The 22849-nt window shown below is 36.3% G+C and overlaps 1 protein-coding gene and 2 pseudogenes across 3 annotated transcripts; 1 reads left to right on the top strand and 2 right to left on the bottom strand.

Moving 5' to 3' along the window:
• The window catches only part of LOC112191422, a 78981-nt pseudogene that overhangs the window by 23526 nt on the left and 32606 nt on the right, over positions 1–22849 (top strand).
• Positions 8459–11074, bottom strand: LOC112191412 (annotated as a pseudogene).
• LOC112191468 lies at positions 11719–20450 on the bottom strand. Of its 3 annotated transcripts, none has more exons than XM_040515806.1 (4): positions 20347–20432; positions 19566–19781; positions 12209–12263; positions 11719–12104 (listed from the first exon to the last, which is right to left on the bottom strand). In XM_040515806.1, the coding sequence occupies exons 1-4, from the start codon at positions 20414–20416 to the stop codon at positions 12092–12094; spliced, it is 354 nt and encodes a 117-aa protein (XP_040371740.1). In that variant the 5' UTR covers positions 20417–20432; the 3' UTR covers positions 11719–12091. The 3 variants fall into 3 exon arrangements, 2 of the variants coding, with proteins under 2 accessions (XP_040371740.1, XP_040371739.1); XR_005807727.1 differs by having other exon boundaries at positions 11720–12104; positions 19566–19774; positions 20347–20450; XM_040515805.1 differs by lacking the exon at positions 11719–12104 and having other exon boundaries at positions 12113–12263.

The following is a 22849-nucleotide window of genomic DNA, read 5'->3' as shown; positions in this document are numbered from 1 at the left end:
GAGTCAAGACAGATGGCATATCAATGAAAAAAGATATGCAAGAACTCGCAATAGTATACAGAATATACTATAAACTGATGAGTAGTATAGTAGAACCCAAGACACGGATATAAAACATTCCAGGTCTTACTACTGGATTCCTCACCAGCCAGAAGAACCATTCACAATAGATTCACAAGGTTATTTGGAATGAAGCAACGTTCCCTATTGAATGGAAATTATCCGGTCCAAAAAAGCCACCGGAAAATGCCAAAGCGGCAATATATGAAAGTAGAAAGACTAGAGAAATTAGTCTGAAATTTGACGATCACAGAAAAAGTGACATCTGTCCTGAAAATATCAGGATAAACAAAAGTTCTCTTAGAAGAAGCTACAGCACTAGAGAAGCTAGTGTTAGTGGTACTAAAAACTCTGAAGAACCATCAGAGTCTATCACTGAAGAAGAACTAGAAGTTGTTCTAAACAGACCAGTTAATATGCTTAGAGCAGAAAAGCTCTATGAACTTTATGATGAAGCAGAATCTTGCGAAAATCCTGAACGATTAGAAAAACTAATCGAAGAAATGAAAATTTTCAAAATCAGAAAGACAAGAAAAGTCTTTCCATATCAAGATATTGAAATGGAAGAAGGAGAAAGCTCCAAAACTTTCATTATTAGAGAAAAAGGGAAACTGAAACTCCCTGCAGAAAGCCCCCACGGGTAGAAAAGAGGAAAGAAATTCCTAAAGATTTGTCCCAGAGGACAATATGCCTAGAGTTCCGATTACAAACTATGGCATCTGGCTAAATCTAAATAAAGCTCTAGATAAAAGAAAAGCCATTGACCAATGGGTAGATAGCCTGATGATGGCCTCTGCTCTTACTCTTGGAAAATTTGAAGCACCAGATTTGCAGGTGTACTATGAAACTACTCTCACAGGAGTAGCAAAAAAGTATTATCTGTCTTTCAAAGAGACTGCCAGAGGGAAAGATTGGCTAGAAGAAATCAAAAACTCAAAATCTCCTTATGATTTTGCAGTACCCCTGTATGATCAGTTCTGTGGAGATCTCTCAAATCTAAGTGAGAAGGCTAAAGAAACGGCCAAATCAAATATCTATGCTCTTAAAATCTGTGACATGAGATATTTTGAAGAATACTTGAATGAATTTCAAGAATATAACTGTACAATTGGTGAACCAGACAATACTGATCTAGTCAATCTATTGCACAGAAAACTCCCTGAACCATGGAGAACAGCTGTGAGAGGAAGCATAGCTGAAAAACCAATTGAAAGATTTTCAGTTGGAGGAATTGCCGACAGAATCAGGCAATTACTGAAAGAACAATGCAAAGCCAATCTTAGAGCTAAGATGGCCAAGAAACAACTCAAATGAGTTGAAAATTTTTGTTATGGAATACTGGATATGCCGACCAACTGGGGATGTCATGACTCCAAGTTCCACAGAAAAAGGAAAGAAAAATATTACTGTAAAAAATTCAGAAAGAGTAATAAGCAAAAGGATTGGAAATTCAAGAAAAGTTCCGATTTCAAGAAACAGCAGGATGAAGATCCTAAAAAGAAATTCTTCAAGAAAAAGAAGAATACTAACCATCAGAATAAACAATCAAGCAAGAAAGCTTGCAGATGCTAGTTATGTAAAGCTGAAGGGCACTATGCCAATGAATGCCCAGAAAAGGGTAAAAGAACTACTAAAGATCTATTTGAAGAATATGAGCCCACAGTAGAAACAGCAAATATGAAAAGCTACGAAATAGCCTATTCTGATGAAGAAGATGACGACAGGTCAGTTTACTCTGCCTGGTCTGAAGAAGAATCATCTGATTCTGAAATAGATTCTGAAGTTGAACACTTAGAATCTAGACAAATGAATATTCTCAAAGTCAAAAATTGGGAAGAAAGCAAGACAGAAGCAATAATGTCTTCTTATCAGGTGAACCCCGGTACATTCATTGGTGACTACTGCCTATGTCATGAAAAGAATGGTTTCCCTATGTTTTGTGAAGAGTCAAAAAAGACTTTCCACAAATAATGCATCATAGCTGAAGCAAGAAGAAAAACCAAGAATGGCCTTATCAGCCAATTGGTTGAACAAGAATATGAAGAATATTTCTCTAAACAAAAAGAGAAAGAAGCAAAGCCCTTGTTCCAAGAAACTCTGAAACCAACTTCCTCTATAATAAAGGAAGAAAAAATTGATGAAACCATAGAACTGGTTGAAATACCAGAAAATGTTCCAGAAGAATGTAAACCATTCATACCTCAGGAACAAGCTCAAGAAAATGAGCTTCAACAATCAAAAGTCGTCTCTACCAGTAGATATAGCAACTACATAGAGATTGGGCTAAATTTCCCTGATCATAGAAAATATCATCTACATGCCTTTGTAGATAATGGATCGGGATTTACAGTTGCAAAGAGATTTGCAATTCCAGAGGAACTCTGGAAAGAAGATAAGAAAAGAACTGCTACTGGTGTCACTTTTGACGAAAGTCATCTAATAATGAACAAAGTAGCAAAAAATGTTCATATCACCATCGGTGGCGAAACATTTATCATCCTAAATGTTTGGTAATCTGAAGGCCAAGGATCCAATTTCTTGTTGGGAAATGATTTTATTCTCTAAAAAAGATTCATCCAGGATGAAGAAGCAATCGGCTTCAGAAAAGGAGAACGGGTATTCTGGGCAGACCGACTTACACAAGCAAAAAGTGTAGTAGGTCCTGGTTTTACTATTCAGTATCAGAGATCACAACAGAATAGTGGTGATCTTACCCCTGCAAGCCCAAATTTGAACCGATACTCCAAATCAAACAACAAGAAGAATTACTTGTTGAAGAATCTTCTGAAGAAGAAGAAGAAGAAGAAACTAGTGAAGATGAGGAAGCTAGTTTCATCCATGAGCATAACCTCAAGCACTTTCATAATAAGCTTGAGTCTCAGAAAATTCCCACTCTTGACAAAATCAAGAAACTTCTCGAACAGAATATCGATGTAGACCCCCAGAAGTTTTGGGAAAAAGACTCAGTGGCCTGTGAATTAAGATTAAATGACATGAATGCCATCTGTCATATCAAAGCTATTCCTCAGTACAAAGAGGAAGATCAAAAAGAATTCAGAAAGGATATTGAAGATCTCATAAACAAGAGATTGATTCAACCTTCTACTAGCCCTCATCATGCTCCAGCATTCTACGTGAGAAACCATGCAGAAAACCTTAGAGGAAAAGCTAGAATGGTTATTGACTACAGAGATGTCAATAAGAAGACCGTTAAAGACGGTTATCAAATTGCCCAGGTGAGAGTACTGATCAACCAGCTCAGAGGAGCTAAAGTCTTTTCAAAATTCGATGCAAAGTCGGGTTTTTGGCAAGTCAAGATACATCCAGATAGTGTTCCTCTTACTACATTCGGAACACCACAAGGTCATTATGAATGGTTAGTAATGCCCTTTGGCCTAAAACAAGCTCCTTCAATCTTCCAAAAAAAGATGGATGACATCTTCAAACATGTTGCTGAATTATGTGTCGTCTATATAGATGACATCCTTGTCTTCTCCAAAAACAGAGAAGAACATATGAAACACCTCTATGAGGTTGTAAAACTGATAGTTCAGCATGGAATTATCCTAGGAGAAAAGAAAATCTTCTTTATCTTAGATGAAGTTGATTTCTTAGGAATAAACATAAAGAATGGAGTAATAAAGCTCCAACCCCACATCCTTGAGAAAATCTGGAAATTCCCAGATAGAATTCCTGATGCCAAGAGTCTAGAGAGATTCTTAGGAGTCATCAACTATGGAAGGGATTTCATTCCCAAAATCTCAGGACTAACAGTAATATTATCTTCTAAAACCAGTTCCAAAAGAAAATGGAACTTTTATAGAAGATGATGAAAAAATTGTGAAGCAGATAAAAAATCTCTGCAAAAACCTCCCTCCTCTTCAACAACCAGAGGAAAATGATGAGATCATTCTCCAAACAGATGCTAGTGATAATCACTGGTCCGGTGTTGTTCTGGCAAAAACTCCAGGAACTAACATTGAAAAGATCTGTAAATTTTGTAATGGCAAATTTAACCTTGCAGAAATTAATTATCCTACAGGAGAAAAAGAAATTTTGGCTGTCAAGAAAACAATTTTAAATTCTCCAGTTTTTCTTGGAAAACCATTTACTGTCAACACCGATTGTGCTAGAGTAAAGAATTTCAAAAACTTTAAACTTGATAAAGCTGCTGACAGAGGAAGATTAGCAAATTGGCAATTATTTCTTAACCAGTATGATTATAATGTTGAATTAATTGCAGGAAACAAGAATTATCTTCCAGACGCTCTAACCAGAGAAATGGCAATGTTCAGCCGAAGAGATGACGACGAAGGTCGTAATCCCAGAAGCAGAAGAATTGGGAAAGAACATGAACCTGCTGAGGATCCCAAAGAAAAAATTCTCAAAAGATTCTTGCTAGGACTAAAAGGACTAGCCATAACTGATCAATCCCAGGGTAAAGGATTGTCTAGCCCGTCTCAAACGGCAGACGGTAAAGGCTCATCAAGACCGTTGAAGGCTGTTGCTTTGCCAAAAAGCAAATCAACTCCGAACGGAGTTATAAATGTTTTTAATTATGAACTAAAAACCTTTGCTGATCCTGTGTTCAGAACCGGCAGGAGGCTAGCATACCACCAGAAGGCAAGTTTAGATAACCTCTTATTCGCCTTTCAGGAAAGAAACAGTGGCATCATGTTCCCAGCCCTTTTTGCTCTTGCTGAAGAACTCTATGAAAATACTAGACCTCAGTTTGAAGAAGGTCATACACAGCAGAGTGCTGTTAAGAAAGAAAAAATCCAGTATCTAGAAGATTCTGAGAGTGCTGAAGTTCCTGTTTTAGCGCTAAATGAATCAGATTGGTTTGAGTTTCATAATCTGATTGGAAAAGTTAACTCTGAGGCATGTATTCCTCCAACTCTCTTCATCGTTGCTGGACCTTATGTTGGAAGATACTTAGTCAATGTTCGGAGTGAACATCCTCAAGAACACAAGCTTTGGCTTGTTGAAAATGGTTTTGTCCATAATCTGTGGACCAAAACAAATGATGATCTTAAAGGCCTGCCCCCCATCATTGTCAACACAGTCAAAAACATCAGAAAAAATGACTGCACGCTGAGACTGAAGTTCAGACCCACTCCCCCAGAATGGATTCAGAAGGAAAATGGAGAAACTTAATATATATATCTCCATACCATTATGTCAGAATCATCCAAAGGAGGTATCTTCAGCCCGCCTGTGTTGCTTACAATGGTCAGCCTAATTCAAGCATCACATGGATGAAAACTGTGTCACTTGAGTACATCAAAAAGATCATCGAAGAAGACTCACGCAATACTTTCCTGGCAACAGGAGAAAAAGTAATAATCACAGCTTATGATCATCCTGACGTAATCAGCAGTGACCTTTTCCTATCCCTCGCAAATAAAGAAATAGACTGTACGCTAGCATGCTTACGGTGGGTAGAAAAACTGGAAAAGGACAACCAATACAAGATGTATGTAGATAAAGATGTAGAGGAAAATGCAACCACAACTAAAATGGCTAGGATGGACAGCGACTCCTTTGTCCTTGGCCACAACTCGGAAACAGACGAGAACATATGAAGCAACAGGTGTAGAAAGCACCGAAAAGCAACTTTGGATTTTTCCAAAAGCTGCTTTTGCTTTTCAGAAAAGAACAAGGTGAAAAACATTTCACCTAAGGGAATCTGCTTTTGCCAATCAACCTCCATCATCAGGAGCACTCACAAAAGCAGAAAAATCACGAAGTTGTTCTAAACATTTTGTTGTTTTGAATTTCAGTTTGAGTTCCGCTCCCTATATAAGGAGCTTTAGCTTCAGTTGTAAGGCATTCGAAAAACCTTCAACCCTCTCTAGATTCGAAAATTTCATATAAGTTCTAGATTAGAAAACTTGAGTCGAAGAGTCTTCTCTCAAGAAATAAGAAAGCTATAGTAGCAGTGTGCTCTTTCCTGTCTAGGTGTGAGCAGTGTGCTTCTCTTCAAGTAAGTATCTGTAATCATTCTTATGGATAGCTAAACAGCTTTCTAGTCGTTTACCTGAGAATGAGGCTCTAAATATCAGCTTGTAATTATATTTGAATAAATAATTTCAGATTGCTCACCACCTTGTCTTCATGTTTTATTTTGATGTTTAAAATATATGTTTTTGTCTTAATTCCTGTAATGTTTTTAGGCTTAAAACTTTCTGTTTCTGAAGAAAAATTGTCTGAGCTTAAGATAGAAACAAGCAGCAGTGATTCCGCATGTTAAAGTAACCGCTAGGCAGGGAGCCGTTAGGTGAAAAACTTGGGCACATTGAAGACTAGATTTGTTTTTGTTAAGAGTCTGAACAGGTTTTCCTAAGAAAAAGCAAGAGTTAGACCCAAAAGTCAGCATATGACATACTAGGCACTAGTTTAGAAAAGACTACCCTTATAGGTCTTTTTCCCAAAAGAGTTGTGTAATTGGGCACAATACAAACTTGTTGGTGCAAGTAGGCAAAAAACTTGTGATTTCTGGGTAAACAGGAAAAATGTGAAATGCAGTAAAATTATAGTTTATACCTTTCATCTCCAGAGTATAGTGTTTAATCAGTGTTTCTATCTTACCAGGATTTGAAAGGTGTGAACCCTACGTCCTAGGATGAGGATCTTGACTTGAAATGTATCACAATCTTGTAGCCTTGTAGACTAAGCAATGGATTACTATCTTTAATGAATTGATACACTACTTCATTAAGTTACTAGTGTTGATTTACAGTTTGTATCCATGTTAAACTAAGATTGATATTAAGCTAATCATCATATACATTATAATAATGTGACAAGTCCATTTGATTCTAACATTGATCTCATGAGGCCTTTGATAATTGAAACCAATAAAGCTGTGTTTACCAAAATTACACAAATAAATCCTTCTGATGGAGCTGGAGACTTGAGAGACCCATTTAAGCAGAAGACAAGTTCTAAGGGACGCAAATTTGTAAAAGATTGTTGTATTTTAAAACTAGGAGTTTCAATATCAATTTGATGAGTAGGAATTGAGTCACATAAAGATGAAATGTCACTGATTTCTTCTTGCTAACAGACTCAAAGTGACGTTTAGGGTCCAGAAAGAAACTCAGAAGAAGTTTTTTGAATTTAGACAGTAGTTTGGTTTACAAGCACAAAGCACGGAAACATACGTTTGGTTTGACAATGGGTTTAAATGAGTGTTCTTTGACCCCGAGCTTAGCATGACAGGACATGTATTAACTAATAACCATAATGCAATGTTGATCTGACTGACTGACTCTGGGCTTCAATGTTGATCTATATATGATGCAAACATGCTTGTTTGCTGTTCCAAGTCAAGAAATAATAATCCTTTGTTTGGTATATCTTTGATGAAAAGTCGCATCACGTGTGGGTTTAAAGAAGTCAGCATTTTTCGCAAATTCTGGGGTACAAAAAAGTCACGTGCAGAAACATCGATTAGAGGCTAGCTGGGGGGCGGTGTTGGGACTAGAGGCTAGCTGGGGAGCGGTGTTGGGGCTAGCTGCAGTTTGAAGCTTCCATAATTTGTTCCGGTGGGTGACTCTTTCCTAGTCGTTGCCGGACCCAGAAACTTCCATTCTCTTTCTGGTTTTAGTCAAACATTCACATTTAATTGGTCCATACTTGATGCCCGTGGTCACATTTAATTAGTCAAACATTCACAAGTCTTGGTCAGTGACAGATCGAGCTAGGGACCCGTGGTTGCAGTTTTTCCACGATCGATTTGGAAGAATCATGAAAGGCATAAGAGACACGTTTATGAAAATTAGGAGTGTGGATGGATAAAACAAAACGTCAAATTCACAATGCAAATTTCCTTTATAATTTACTCCATTCCATCTGCCAGTCACCAGAACACTTATGTTGAACTTCACTAATTTATGCCATGGAAATTTCGTTCAAAGACTTCTTCAAGTCTTATTAGCGTGTTATGACTTCCAACTATCTTTTTCGATCTTATCTTCTCCGAGTGCAATGATTCATACAACTTGCAACTGGATGTCTGGATCTGAACTTGGGCTGGGCTGAACTTATGTGTGAAAGCTTTTTTCTTTTGCCTTCATGATGCATGGTCTGCATTCAGTACAAACCTCCAATTCCCAAGTAATACTGATGCAAGTTTAACAAAAGGCTGATGCAATTGGAGGCTGATGCAAGTTTAAAACAAGAAAAAAAAGAGTGAATGATGTCTGGTTGCTGGAGAGTACAGCATAGTGCTACAACAAGATCCTTCAGAAGGAGTTTTAATGACCTATTTGCCAGACTTATGGGAGGGGGTAAATAGAGACAGTGTAACTGATGTGGACGGTTACTGGTTTTCTGTCGAACAAGACATGATTAGAATAGGCGTCTGATTCTTATGAAGACGTGTTACCCTGAAATATCATAGGGAAACTAGATGATGGGAATTGACTTTTAAATAGGAAAATCAAATTGTTTAGCAATTGAACTTGGATAGGTGTTTTCCCGAGCATAACAGGATTGATCGAACTCTCACTTGATCCATGGGTGTGAAATCTTTAATTAGAACCAGGCTGGTGGCATAGGGTGCACTCCTGGCCAATAACAAACTCGGCATATATAGAAAGCCTTGACCACCTGCAGGTGTATGACAAGATCAATACTCGATCTTGAAGGAAAGCACGTGTGCTTGCTTATGCAACACATATAAGTAGTAGTACATTGGATCGCTATATAGTGTATTCAGAATCCAAAATTGAAATGTGAAAACTAAACTGACAATTTTAGAACTAGCTGAATACATTTCTATGGGACTCATGCACAGGTAACTCAATTGACTACTTAACATACATAAGTATGTATAATTGACTACTTAACATACATAAGTATGTATATAGTCTCCAAACATAGATATTACTATTCTAACTCAGGAATTACTTCTAGTTGGAGATTTAAATTTCTTGAAGGTGTACTTGTATTTGATCCTGCTCCACCCTGAGAGGCAAATGGATTTGGAGGCATGGTTAAGTTTTCTCCTTCTTCGAACATCTGAATCACCCCTTGCATAGAAGGATGATCTGCAGGATGCCGTTGAATGCACCAGAGACCTACAATCACAAGTCTCTTTGCAATTTTAGCATCTTTTTCTTTCCCAACATTGATAGGTAGGTCATCTTTTTCTTCCAGAAGATTATAGATCCATTCTGGCCGGGTAGTAAACTTCATTGGTGTTCTCTGTGGTTGAACCAATGTTCTCTCTCCTTACAATCTCAAGCAGTATCATTCCATAGCTATAGACATCTGACTTATAGGACACATTTCCAAAGTTCCTGGAGAACACTTCAGGTGCAATGTACCCCATCATTCCCCTGGCGGTAGTCATTGACACTACACTTTGATCCTTGGAACGTAACTTGGCCAAACCAAAATCAGAAATCTTTGCATTGAAGTTATGGTCTAGCAAAACATTATGGGGTTTGATATCAAAATGTAGGATCCGTTGATTGCTTCCTTGGTGCAGATATTCCTTTTGCTATTCCAAGAGAAATAACTTGCAACTTACCCCAACCCAGGAAAGAATTGTTATTGTCTGCTGATGAAAGAATTCTTGTAGTGAACCAATAGGTAAGAAGTCATAAACAAGAGCTCGTCTAAATCCATCCGCGCAGAATCCAACCAATTGAACCACATTGACATGGTGGATATGTCCCATTGTTCCTACTTCATTTACAAACTCTTCCCCATTGCCCTTAGTACTATTGAGGACTTTCACCGCAACAAAACATTCAGTAGAAAGTTTTCCCTTATAAACAGTCCCATAAGCTCCTTGGCCTAATTTTTCCTTGAATTGATTTGTAATCCTCTTAATATCTGCATAAGAATATCTGCTTGGTTTGAGTGCTCTGTAATCCTCTAAAAAATACTTCAAGCTTTAATTGATTCTGTTTTTCTTTCGTGTCAGAACTGTAGACACGATAAACTGCAGCGACAAGTAGTACGAGTACAAATGAACCCAGGGATGCACCTGCAAATTTATGCTGTCAGTCAATAGTGCCACTAAATATCGACATGAAACAGAGGAAGAAGCTAGTCACACTGTCAGACAACGCACCTGCTGCGACTAACTTTTTCTGTGAACCTGTAGAAGATAATAGCACAATCAGAATACCATGTTTGTCAAATCAATTATGTATGAGAGTTATGAGCTATTACTAAGACATGACACATAAATGCTATCATATCCTAAGGAGCCAACAACTGTAAGTGATAGCTTTCACAAAAGTAAAATGCAACTAACTGATCTTGATATCCCTTCGTATACCAATTGTTTAAGTTTGTATCCCATTTCTTGTGCAAATATGCTAACATTTGCATCTCTCATTTCATCAATACATGAATGAACATGATGTGAACGTACAGTGTGACTGGAATGTATAACAAATATAGCAAAATATATGTTACTATTTTACCTCCTTTCCTATGAAGGCATTCAATTTCGGTACTTTTGGTGCCATTGTTCTTCAATCCACATTTGTTGCCCTATGCTACCCATAGTAGTCCACAATATGGTTCCCCCCATTCCAAATATAGATTTTGAGGATCATGCCATCTGTATGGAACTGATGAATAATTATACATCTTTGTTCAAGACACAAGGGGAAAGTTCCTAATGGAATAAGACTAATAAATTACGTAGCCAGGGCCACTCAAGCACAGGACTGGATCTATATTGTACGGCGATTCCGTTTCAGTAGCTGAAGAACAATTGAATAAGGTAATATCAGTCAATTGGTTTTTTGAGTACTGGAAGGGAGAGATTGACCTTTCAATAGCTTCACCAAGAGGCAATTTTCTGGGTCATATATCTGGATTTGCTGATTCTTATAGTCCATGGTTTTGATTGGGAATCTAACTGGGATTGGCAGCTCAAGAATAGTTTCCCGCTTTTCATTGCAGGATACAAGAAACCCAGGATACCCACAATTTTCTGGGTGGCTCCCTTTGAGGCTAAAAGGGAATCTGATAGCTGGGCCATGTTCCCATACTTCAATTCTCTGCAGGTGTTTTGGTTTTCACCAAGGACTTTGGATGAGAAAGCCAGGAAGACGAAGCGAAAGAAAGAGATAAGAGTTTGCTGCATTTCCGAGGTAATAATACTAATGCCCCAATTGGTCTCTAAATAAAATGGTATCTCATAATGGATGGTATATGAAGATAACTAGAAAGTGTGCCGGCACTTTGCTGCAGATAGGGTATCTGATAGTGGAAGTTGAAATGGATCACAATATGCTCTCAAGCTGCTTGACATTCACAGATTCGTCAAACCATGATAATCAACCAGAGAATCAGACTCGTAGAAAATGTGAATCAGATATGTTATCAGAGGAGGTATGATGAACTGTAAATGTATATTTATTTTGCCAATTGAAATGTAACTGTTGCCATGAAATAAAATAAAGTGAGATATGTTTGCTGCGTAAGGCGATAATTTAACTGCTGAAATTTGCACGTTAGAATTGAAAATTGCTTTTTGTCAGCAGGAAACACAATACGTACATATATGAATGGATCTTCTCTGAAAAGTCCGTATGCAGAGAAAAAGAGACTCATCAAGAAGGTTGCAAGAGAAAGATAGAATGGCATGAACTCGATGCTCCTTGTCTTGACCACTAATTTCTGAAATAATGGATATATGTTAAATCACATGTGTGGTAAATGTGAAATTAAAGCAACTTAGAAATTGCAGTGTCTGAAAGCAAGTTAAAAGTGATCTGTTAACGGTGAAGTAAATATTGAGATAAGTGAAAAAACACTCGAAAATCTGATAAATGTTTGTCTTCCATCATAGTGTAAAACTCTTAAGCTCACAAAGACTATTTATTTTGTTTTGAAAAATTCTGGTATTAGTTTTGCCTAGCAGTAACTAAAGCAAGGTAAAGAAGTGCCTATCAAGGGAAAGAGCTAACATGAGGAATGAAGTAGATGCCTTTGATCAGTCATACCTGCTTTCCAACATGCTTATGGTAATCTGGATTGCGAAACAAGAGATCAGCTATTGCTCGAAACTGCAGCATGTTAACTAAGTATATTACAAATCATAGGTGCAGTATGTTTGACTTAATCCAAGCAGATAAATAAATTGAGGTGACATATATGTCTGGTATTGAACTTGGCAATTTCCATCACCCTCAATTTGCAGCTCAGATAGATCATAGGTAGCCAACCTGAATAAATAAACAAACATTACTATCTAGTATATTCCAAATTTATGTTTATTTTTCTGCTACACTATCAGCCGGTATGAACCCAAGTATTAGGCCAGTTGCAATAGCCAGAGATCCCTCATATGCTTCTTTCCAGTACACCAAAAAACAGTGATTGCATTTTATTACAATAAGGCATGGCATTCTAGCTTAAAGCTATTAGGTGACATAGATAGATATGGTCTAAACTCTTCTAAAAAAAGGATTCAAATTAAGTATTATCACTGATACAAATCAAATCACATTTCATATCACTACTATTCTTCAATTAGGAACTGAAAGTTTACCAATTAAAAGCGAAAAAATATATTAGTATCATCATATACAATATCTTTCCAGACTAATCTCAGTAAAAACAAATAGCAAGACCTTTTTAGCAATTGTATCAGAAGTCAACTGATGCACCTGAAAGGCAAGCGCATAATTTAACCCTGAAATGTCATTAGTAGTACGTAATAAATAGGGATCGTTCTATTCCGGGGATTGAGGGTACACCTGTCATTGTCAAACAATTAAAATTAAAACAAAGTATAATATTCACAAAGATATTCACAACTATAAACATTGTACACGAAAAAGGGGGGATTTTGTTTTTGGTTTTTCGAAAATAAAACTAAGTTAACAAAACAATTAAAATGCAAAAACATAAAAATATGAATGGAATGAGAGAACAAAGATCAAAATCGAAACATATGATTAAAATCGATTCAAACCCTAATATTGTTCATCTAAGTCATGAGAAAGGAGTTGATCATGTGAAACATTCGAAAGCAAATGAATTCCCATTTTTTACTTTTCAATGCTAATTAACCTAAGCGAAAGCACCTAGATTAATCCTATCAAACATGCAATCAAACCCTAGAAAGCTAGTCAATCATGTCATGTTTAACGCATTACACATAGAGAAAGGCTATCAACTCAAGTGTACAACTTAGTTATGGAAAAGTCCACCTAATTGCAATCCTCTTCAATTAAATTCGATTCTTGTCCAGAACCTTTACTACTTTGATTCAAGTTTACACAAAACGAAAAGTCGATTTCATGTTCTTAAACCTAGCACCAATTATATCGAAACCCTAAGTGTTTGCAACCACATAAGATTAAAATACAAAAGTTATCTATAACGCAAATTTAATTAAACAAACCCACATAAGCAACTCTCGAAGAACAATAATATGAATCTGAAAATTCTCAATTAATCATAAAAATTCCAGAAATTAATATTTGTTCAAACACATATGTCAACTAGTTCATAACCAACGAAATTCAAAGCAAAGGTTACAAAGGAGAATCGGATTACACCGTGAGATGGGGATGGTGATGAACGATTGATGTGGTGGTCTCTTGAATCTTGAAAGCAAGCTTCAAGGTTGGAGATGGATGATGGATGCTCACGGCTATGCTTCTTCTCCCTTGGCCTTGCTTGAACTCGTGGAGATGACTAGAGGATGGAGAAACTCACGGCTATGCTAAGAAGATTTTCTGATTTTTTTCTAAAGTGTAAATTGTGTGGGGGAGAGGAACCTTTCTCAACGTCAAAGAGGTGGGTATATATAGGAGCAGGCAAGGCTTCATGAATTTAATTTCCAAGGAATTTTCTGGTTGCACCACACAGCTCCAACCAATGAATTAATGCCACGTCAGCTCTGCTATGTCATCCAACCAATAAGAAACCTCCAATTTAACACCTTGATTTAGCGAGATTATTTTTGAATTAATTGCATGATTATTTTCTGATTTATCTCCTCAAATAACTATCCAATCATGCCACACAGCTTCGACCAATCACAGAATGCCATGTCAGCTCTGTTGAGTCATCCAGCCAATCAGAAGCCTCCAAAATAAATCCCATAATCTTTCCAAATATATTATTGCTGATTTTCCCAAGATTTAATCTGATTTTTCTCTTAATTTTCGGCCAAAATACTCTTGAGTGAAAATAGGAATGAATCTGGACTTGTTTTGGACTTTTTCTCCCTTAAATCTCTCCATGGCATCATTATCCTTGATCCTCTCTTGATTTTTGACATTAACTCCATAATTTCCCATGGCAAAATCAGCTTTAATTCCCCATAATATCTCCCACGTCATCATGTGGTCTCCTAATGCCTTCAGGTTTCCTAGCCTCATCAGGATTCCTGCGTTGACTGGGATTCCTAGTCGGACCAGGAAAACTCCATTTCTTCATTTCAGCTCCATTTATTCCAAGGTACCTAGAAAATAAAAATTAAATTAAAAATGATTAAATAAAGGAAATAACTAAGAAAAATATGAGGAAATAATTATTAAAACGTCGCATAAAAATGCTCCTATCAAATTCCCCCACACTTAGCTTTTGCTAGTCCCTTAGCAAAATCAAAACAAAGACACAAACTTAGACTCAACGAAAACTTAAAGAAACAAAATACAAAAACGTTACGACATACAAGGACTCTATTGCCTTTCAACATTTTGTCTCAGAAATCTCTTACTTTCACAACATCAAGAGTAGCACTTAACCAAGAATCAATGTTTAAGCATTCGAGAGTTAATTAAAACACATAATTCACACATACACAAGTAGGACTTGGTTGGAACAATGGTGATGGTTTCTGTTAAGCATGCTTCAAACAAGTATGATTCAAATCCTCACAAGGTGTATCCACTCTTTCTTCTCTCAGAATTCAAGGCAATGCTTAAAAGCTTATAATCACTCAATTATATGTGAAAGATAGCAAGTATATCACATATTATATGAAACAAAAGCACATGTATATTTTTCTTTTAAAGATCTCATGAAAGGTACAAACTACTTGCACAGATGGACCCAAGCCATATGTTCAACTCTTGTAACTCATCTCCACATCAAGGGCTGTCCCATCTTAAGGATCAAGAAGGTCTTCTCAAGGGTTGTAATGGGGCCATGGCTCAAGGTTTAAAGAAACGAAGGGTAAGGAATTTTAACAAGGTGTCCTCAAAACCTAGTAGAGCTCATGCAGATGTAAAGAGACTTCTAGAAATCCACCAATTATGCAAAAACGTCACTTCCCATAGAGGTTTTATAAAAGGGCCTAATGTCTTCATGTTGGGCCCTAACTTCACTCTAAACTTCCTTTGAACTCTAGTGAATTGGACAAAGACCAAATTTTCCAATAGTGGGCCTTCAATTCAAAGTAAACTCCAATTCCTCCAAGTATGGGGGACTAAAATCCATAAACATTTTTTTTTCTTCTTCATTTTTTTTTCATTCTTTTTTTTTTTTTTTTACAACTTTCACACAATTTTTCTTTTTCATGGACAAGTCTACCCCCACACTTGAACTTTCACCTCTTCTCATCCTTCGTCATTGACGCCAAATCCTCAAGTAAAGTCTCAAAATTAGCCCCACTAAGTTTTTAGAACAAAGGGTAAGGTTGTAACTATACTAAGGTTTAGGTTAAAGATTTTAAGGGTGATGAAAGAAAAGGCTTAATGTAGGCTCAAAGGGTTTTATCTAGGGGAGTCCCACGACGGGCACAAATGGGGACACAGGCTTATTTGGCAATGGTGATAATTCCTAGGGTGCCTCTATCCTTTCCAGAATCAGGGCCATGTATTGATAAAATGTCTCAACAAGCACAAGAGTGAATTCTAGCATTCTCTAGTCCATCAAACTTAATCTATGGCAAGTAATCAATCAAATGAAAGAATAATGAGATCATCAAAATATCGCCAAGAAAATAAGAATATATTTTTCAACTATCACTCCAAGAAAAAGGGACATGGGCTCAAATATCTCACATGGGTTTTTATGAATCAAAACTCATCTTAACATGCTCATATTCTGTACCAAGGTCAGGAATCCATATCCACTACTCATGCATATGCTTTTCATATATCTCAATTAACCAAAGAATACCATTTAAAATCATCTCAATATTGTGATCCTCTTTTAGCCATAATTTCAGAGATATAGAATCATCCTAGACAGTTGAAAGGGCATCCTATGACTCAAAAACAAAAATAAAAGCAACGAAATTTTTTTTAATTTTTGACATTTTTCGATTTTTTTGTATTTTTCAATATATATGACTCAAAATAAAAGAACAAAAGTATAAATCTCTTCCCCCACACTTAAATATTGCATTGTCCTCAATGTAATCAATTATAAACATGCAATGAAACAAATAAGCATAGATAGAAGATATTTACGAAGAAAAATTCTAAAATAAAAACAAAAAAGAAAAATAAAAATAAAAATAAAAAGAAATTGGGAAAGAGAAAGCAAATCTGTGTTGTTGACTCCTTCACAGCTGCTTCTGAATTGGGTTGCCTCCCAAGCAGCGCTTGTATTTAACGTCTTTCAGCCAGACGGTACCTCCATTAAATAAAGTTAGTGACTATAATTAACAAAGAAATACAAAGTATAAACAAGTAACTAAGAATTACAAACTACAAATATAATTAGCAAGTATATTGTACATAATTTCTCACACAGGACACAAGTTAAGTACACAAGTGAGTAAAAAAAAAAAAACACGAAAAATATTTACACAAGTGTTTTTTTTTTTTTTTTTTTTTTTTTTTTTTGGTACCTTAGTGTATCACAACATTTTATCTTGTTATAAATATTATTGATATCGAATTTAATTCCAAGCGGTAAATCAAGTGGACGTGCGGCCCAAGTATAGTCGCCTAGACACAGATTTCCTTTTACATCCTTTGGGCAACCTTACTGAAATGGCCAGGTGGGGGAGGACGAACACGAGAGGAAAAATCCATTTTGGCATGAGCTACTCCCACATAGTGGTTTAGGCCCATTTGCAAGCACTTCTGGATTTAAAAACCCGTCATGAACGTTGTCCCCTTCCTAGACACCATTCCACATAGGCTATACTTACTAAGATGAAAAAGGTCCTAAGTGTGAAGACAGTTCAATGAATGTTAATAAAGGCCGCCCTCAACCTTAAGGGACCTGAACTAGGCACCAATAAGGGGTTTAGGCCAATATTAATAAACACGACTTCACCTATTCCTCTTTAATTTACAACTCACAATTAAAATTCGTGTTCAATAATATAAATAACAACCTAAGTAATTAATTAACTAATTTACAGAATTACAAACAATTAACAAGTAATTTTTTTTTTTTTTTAAACAGAATAAATAAACAAAACAAATATTCACATATTTAACAGGTGATTTTTCAATCCCCGGCAACGGCGCCAAAAATTGATGCGCCAAAAGCAAGCGCATAATTTAACCCTGAAATGTCATTAGTAGTACGTAATAAATAGGGATCGTTCTATTCCGGGGATTGAGGGTACACCTGTCATTGTCAAACAATTAAAATTAAAACAAAGTATAATATTCACAAAGATATTCACAACTATAAACATTGTACACGAAAAAGGGGGGATTTTGTTTTTGGTTTTTCGAAAATAAAACTAAGTTAACAAAACAATTAAAATGCAAAAACATAAAAATATGAATGGAATGAGAGAACAAAGATCAAAATCGAAACATATGATTAAAATCGATTCAAACCCTAATATTGTTCATCTAAGTCATGAGAAAGGAGTTGATCATGTGAAACATTCGAAAGCAAATGAATTCCCATTTTTTACTTTTCAATGCTAATTAACCTAAGCGAAAGCACCTAGATTAATCCTATCAAACATGCAATCAAACCCTAGAAAGCTAGTCAATCATGTCATGTTTAACGCATTACACATAGAGAAAGGCTATCAACTCAAGTGTACAACTTAGTTATGGAAAAGTCCACCTAATTGCAATCCTCTTCAATTAAATTCGATTCTTGTCCAGAACCTTTACTACTTTGATTCAAGTTTACACAAAACGAAAAGTCAATTTCATGTTCTTAAACCTAGCACCAATTATATCGAAACCCTAAGTGTTTGCAACCACATAAGATTAAAATACAAAAGTTATCTATAACGCAAATTTAATTAAACAAACCCACATAAGCAACTCTCGAAGAACAATAATATGAATCTGAAAATTCTCAATTAATCATAAAAATTCCAGAAATTAATATTTGTTCAAACACATATGTCAACTAGTTCATAACCAACGAAATTCAAAGCAAAGGTTACAAAGGAGAATCGGATTACACCGTGAGATGGGGATGGTGATGAACGATTGATGTGGTGGTCTCTTGAATCTTGAAAGCAAGCTTCAAGGTTGGAGATGGATGATGGATGCTCACGGCTATGCTTCTTCTCCCTTGGCCTTGCTTGAACTCGTGGAGATGACTAGAGGATGGAGAAACTCACGGCTATGCTAAGAAGATTTTCTGATTTTTTCTAAAGTGTAAATTGTGTGGGGAGAGGAACCTTTCTCAACGTCAAAGAGGTGGGTATATATAGGAGCAGGCAAGGCTTCATGAATTTAATTTCCAAGGAATTTTCTGGTTGCACCACACAGCTCCAACCAATGAATTAATGCCACGTCAGCTCTGCTATGTCATCCAACCAATAAGAAACCTCCAATTTAACACCTTGATTTAGCGAGATTATTTTTGAATTAATTGCATGATTATTTTCTGATTTATCTCCTCAAATAACTATCCAATCATGCCACACAGCTTCGACCAATCACAGAATGCCATGTCAGCTTTGTTGAGTCATCCAGCCAATCAGAAGCCTCCAAAATAAATCCCATAATCTTTCCAAATATATTATTGCTGATTTTCCCAAGATTTAATCTGATTTTTCTCTTAATTTTCGGCCAAAATACTCTTGAGTGAAAATAGGAATGAATCTGGACTTGTTTTGGACTTTTTCTCCCTTAAATCTCTCCATGGCATCATTATCCTTGATCCTCTCTTGATTTTTGACGTTAACTCCATAATTTCCCATGGCAAAATCAGCTTTAATTCCCCATAATATCTCCCACGTCATCATGTGGTCTCCTAATGCCTTCAGGTTTCCTAGCCTCATCAGGATTCCTGCGTTGACTGGGATTCCTAGTCGGACCAGGAAAACTCCATTTCTTCATTTCAGCTCCATTTATTCCAAGGTACCTAGAAAATAAAAATTAAATTAAAAATGATTAAATAAAGGAAATAACTAAGAAAAATATGAGGAAATAATTATTAAAACGTCGCATAAAAATGCTCCTATCATCAACCCATCCAAATAACAAATAACAAACGAATGAACAGCAAAATCTATTATCACAGGGAACAAAGTTTTCGACATCAATTGATTAATCTACGTAGAAAGACGAAGGTAGATAATTTCTTAATAGAAATCAATTGATTGTATGAAAGGGAAATTTTACCCAGTCTTCGGTGATGTTGATTGTGATGGATAAGCCTGATATCGCGTAACAGTAGAGGAGGCTTCTCGAATTGGAAAGCAGCTGGAGATGTCGGTTTTATACACAGGGAGTCAGAGCAAGTGTAATCCGAGAGTGAATCCCTTTTCAACACTGTGTCTCTACTGTATGTCTCTACTCCAAATTTTTGAAAGGGAATACTCATTATCATCCTGCAAACTGAAATATTTTTTTAGGATCTTAAGGTTGAAAATCAAAAATGAAAGCCTGCAAAAATAGTTTCAATAAAATTCAAGTCCAAACTTTTCTACTGAAGGAAACACAATATTACAGATTACAACTATGTTACACAGAATGTCCAAACTTAAAGTCTCAAACTTTCAATCACAATGCTTGATACTTGATTCCAGTCTGTGATTTTGTACAATAAAATCAGTAAACCAAATATGTGATTAAGGACCTCGAAGATTGTAGAACCTACTATTATGGTAGACCTATTCAACAAAAACAGAACAGGAACACCAAAAGCTTATTACTATCATTCAAAAACAAAACAATGAGCTACTGAGGACTGAGGAGTGACACAACCAATGCAACCAAAAGCATAGTATACATTCAAGCAATTGCAGCAAAACTCTCAATTTCAAGCTACAGATCTCATTTTGATCAAACCTACTTTTCCCATTTCTTCTAATGAACCACATTGAATAAACGTTATAAAATCAGATAATTCAAACAAGTCTTTAACTCTATTGACTAAGTGAATTTAAATAAGAAGGCTCACCTATTTTAAAACCATTATATTCAATGATTGAAACATCTGGTCTTGCATTTTCTTTGCTCTCGGAATCCATCGATATGCCCTGGCATCCACCCTGTTTAAAACCAATTCTCAGGCATAAATCGCAAAACCAATATATGATGAAGGTTACATTGTTGGAAACTAAAGAGCAAAAACTATTATATTTTTAGGATTACATCTCAGACAAAGACACACCAACATAGACCACTTGCAGAATGTATACAATTGTCACTATTCATTGAAAAGTGAAAATGATTACATTCTCCCAACTCAAGAAATCAAAACGCAGAAAACTCAAAACACCCGAGACTACCAAACTCTATATACCAACTTTAGTAAAAAAAAAAGAAAAAAAATTATGCTTATAGGGATGCAAAATGAAAATGAAACTACTCAATTCTATAAACACTCCATAATGCTTCAAAGAATATGAAAGTTCCTATCATTACACACCGAACCCAATCATAATACTCCTACCATTTAGTTTTATTTGCTGAAATTAACAAAACCCAGAAACATTTTTTATGGAACAAATAAACAGGTTTTCGTTTTCAAATATATTTCAGTTTCAAATTGGATAATAGAAAGCAAAAGTTTACCCAATCTCTTTCTCGATTGATGTTGATGCCAGATTTCTGCTACAGTGCAGCAGTCAAAGTCGACTTTGACCGATGCTTCCCAAAAGAAGTAGAGACTTGGTTCTTTGGATTATATATTAAGGGTACATGGCCAAATTGTAAATTGCCAGAAAAGATGGATAAAGCTGTAGTCGAAATCAGCTTGTCAGTAAAGACAAACTTATCCGAAAAATTGAAGCTTATTCTGAATAGTTTGAGTCGTCAATACCTGGGAATTGATGCCTGCAATAGTAGCTTTTAGTATCACTGTGACTCACAAACCCGCCCGTTTATTAATCCGGGCTAAAAAAAGCCCGCACGCAAAAAACCCGCAAATTAACGGGTTTTGCGGGCTAAACCCGTTAGAACCCGTTGGAACCCGTTAACTAAAAATTCTTCCCAAAAACCCATTTCCTATTACCCACGGGTTCCCCATTTTTTTTTTTTTTCGACCAGTGCATTTTTATAATTTTTCTTATTCCCCATGAGGATCCGACAGTTGGATCTTTGTATAATTGTGAAAAGACAATTCAAAAGGAGATCCGTGTGGATACGACCATTGGATCGTCGTATAATTTTGTGAGGATGATTCTAAAGGCGATCTGGAACGATCCAACAGTTGGATCTTCGTATAATTGTGCAAAGACGATTCAAAAGGCAATCCATGAGGATCCGACCGTTGGATCGTCATATAATTTTGTGAGGATGATTCTAAGGGCGATCCGAGATGATCCAACCGTTGGATCTTCGTATAATTTTGAGAGGATGAACCTAAGGGCGATCTGTGAGGATCTGACCTTTGGATCATCGTATAAATCGGTAAAGATGATCCTCTAGGTGTTCCGACCGTTGGATCTTCGTATAATTTTGAGAGGATGAACCTAAGGGCGATTCGTGAGGATCCGACCGTTGGATCATCGTAAAAATCGGTAAAGATGATCCTCTAGGTGATCTGTGAGGGTCCGACCGTTGGATTGACGTATAATTGTGATTTGTGAATTATTTTTTGTTAAAAAAGGAAAGGAAAAAAAATCTAAAAAGATAAGAAATAACAAATTTTAAAATAGAAAACCAAAAAAGTTCATATAGAGAAAATGACAAATGAGGGGTTATATACATAAGTCTTAATTGGTTTTAGTTGCTTTGATAAAAAGTTTAAAAAAAAAAAAAAAAAAAAGTTTACGGGTTTTAACGGGTTTCCGCGGAAACCCGCAAACCCGCTGGGTTTGGCCCGCGAAACCCGTTAAGCTAACAGGTTCTTACCGGGTCGGCCCGTTAAGAACCCGGCCCGTTAAAGACCCGCACCGTACCCGCACTATACCCGCACGTTGCCAGGCCTAAGTCTTCAACCATAGATCGAACACCAACAAAAACAGAAAAACATGCAACACACCAATCAGAGAAACCACTCACCCAAACCACAAATCAAACCGGAAACAACTGCAAATACAGAGAACTACAATTCTAGAAATAACAAATGCTGCAATCAAACCAATGAATGAACATTAATGAGAAGAAGCTACAAATATATATATATATATATAATACAACATATTTTACATTAGAGGTTCAGTACTATATCACAATAACATAAAGTAATAGTGATTGTATCCTGTATGATGCAATTTAATACAACTGATACACCCAAACAAATTCCCAGAAAATTACAAACAACTATCCGGATCAACATACCTCATACAATTTCGATACTGCTCTCATCCTGATTGAAAATCCAAATGCCCCTAAATCAATATCAATCTCAGCAAAGCCTGCACCACCCAAACCCAAAATCAGTGACATGCAAAGCTTCAGAATGAGTTTGAGGAAATTATCTGAAAAACAGATGTACAGTACCTGGGCAAAATCAA

Source organism: Rosa chinensis, chromosome 1 (genome assembly GCF_002994745.2).
Source record: "Rosa chinensis cultivar Old Blush chromosome 1, RchiOBHm-V2, whole genome shotgun sequence".
Classification (NCBI taxonomy): domain Eukaryota; kingdom Viridiplantae; phylum Streptophyta; class Magnoliopsida; order Rosales; family Rosaceae; genus Rosa; species Rosa chinensis.
The sequence above is the reverse complement of the archived record's forward strand: the minus strand, read 5'-3'. Positions and strand labels throughout refer to the sequence as shown.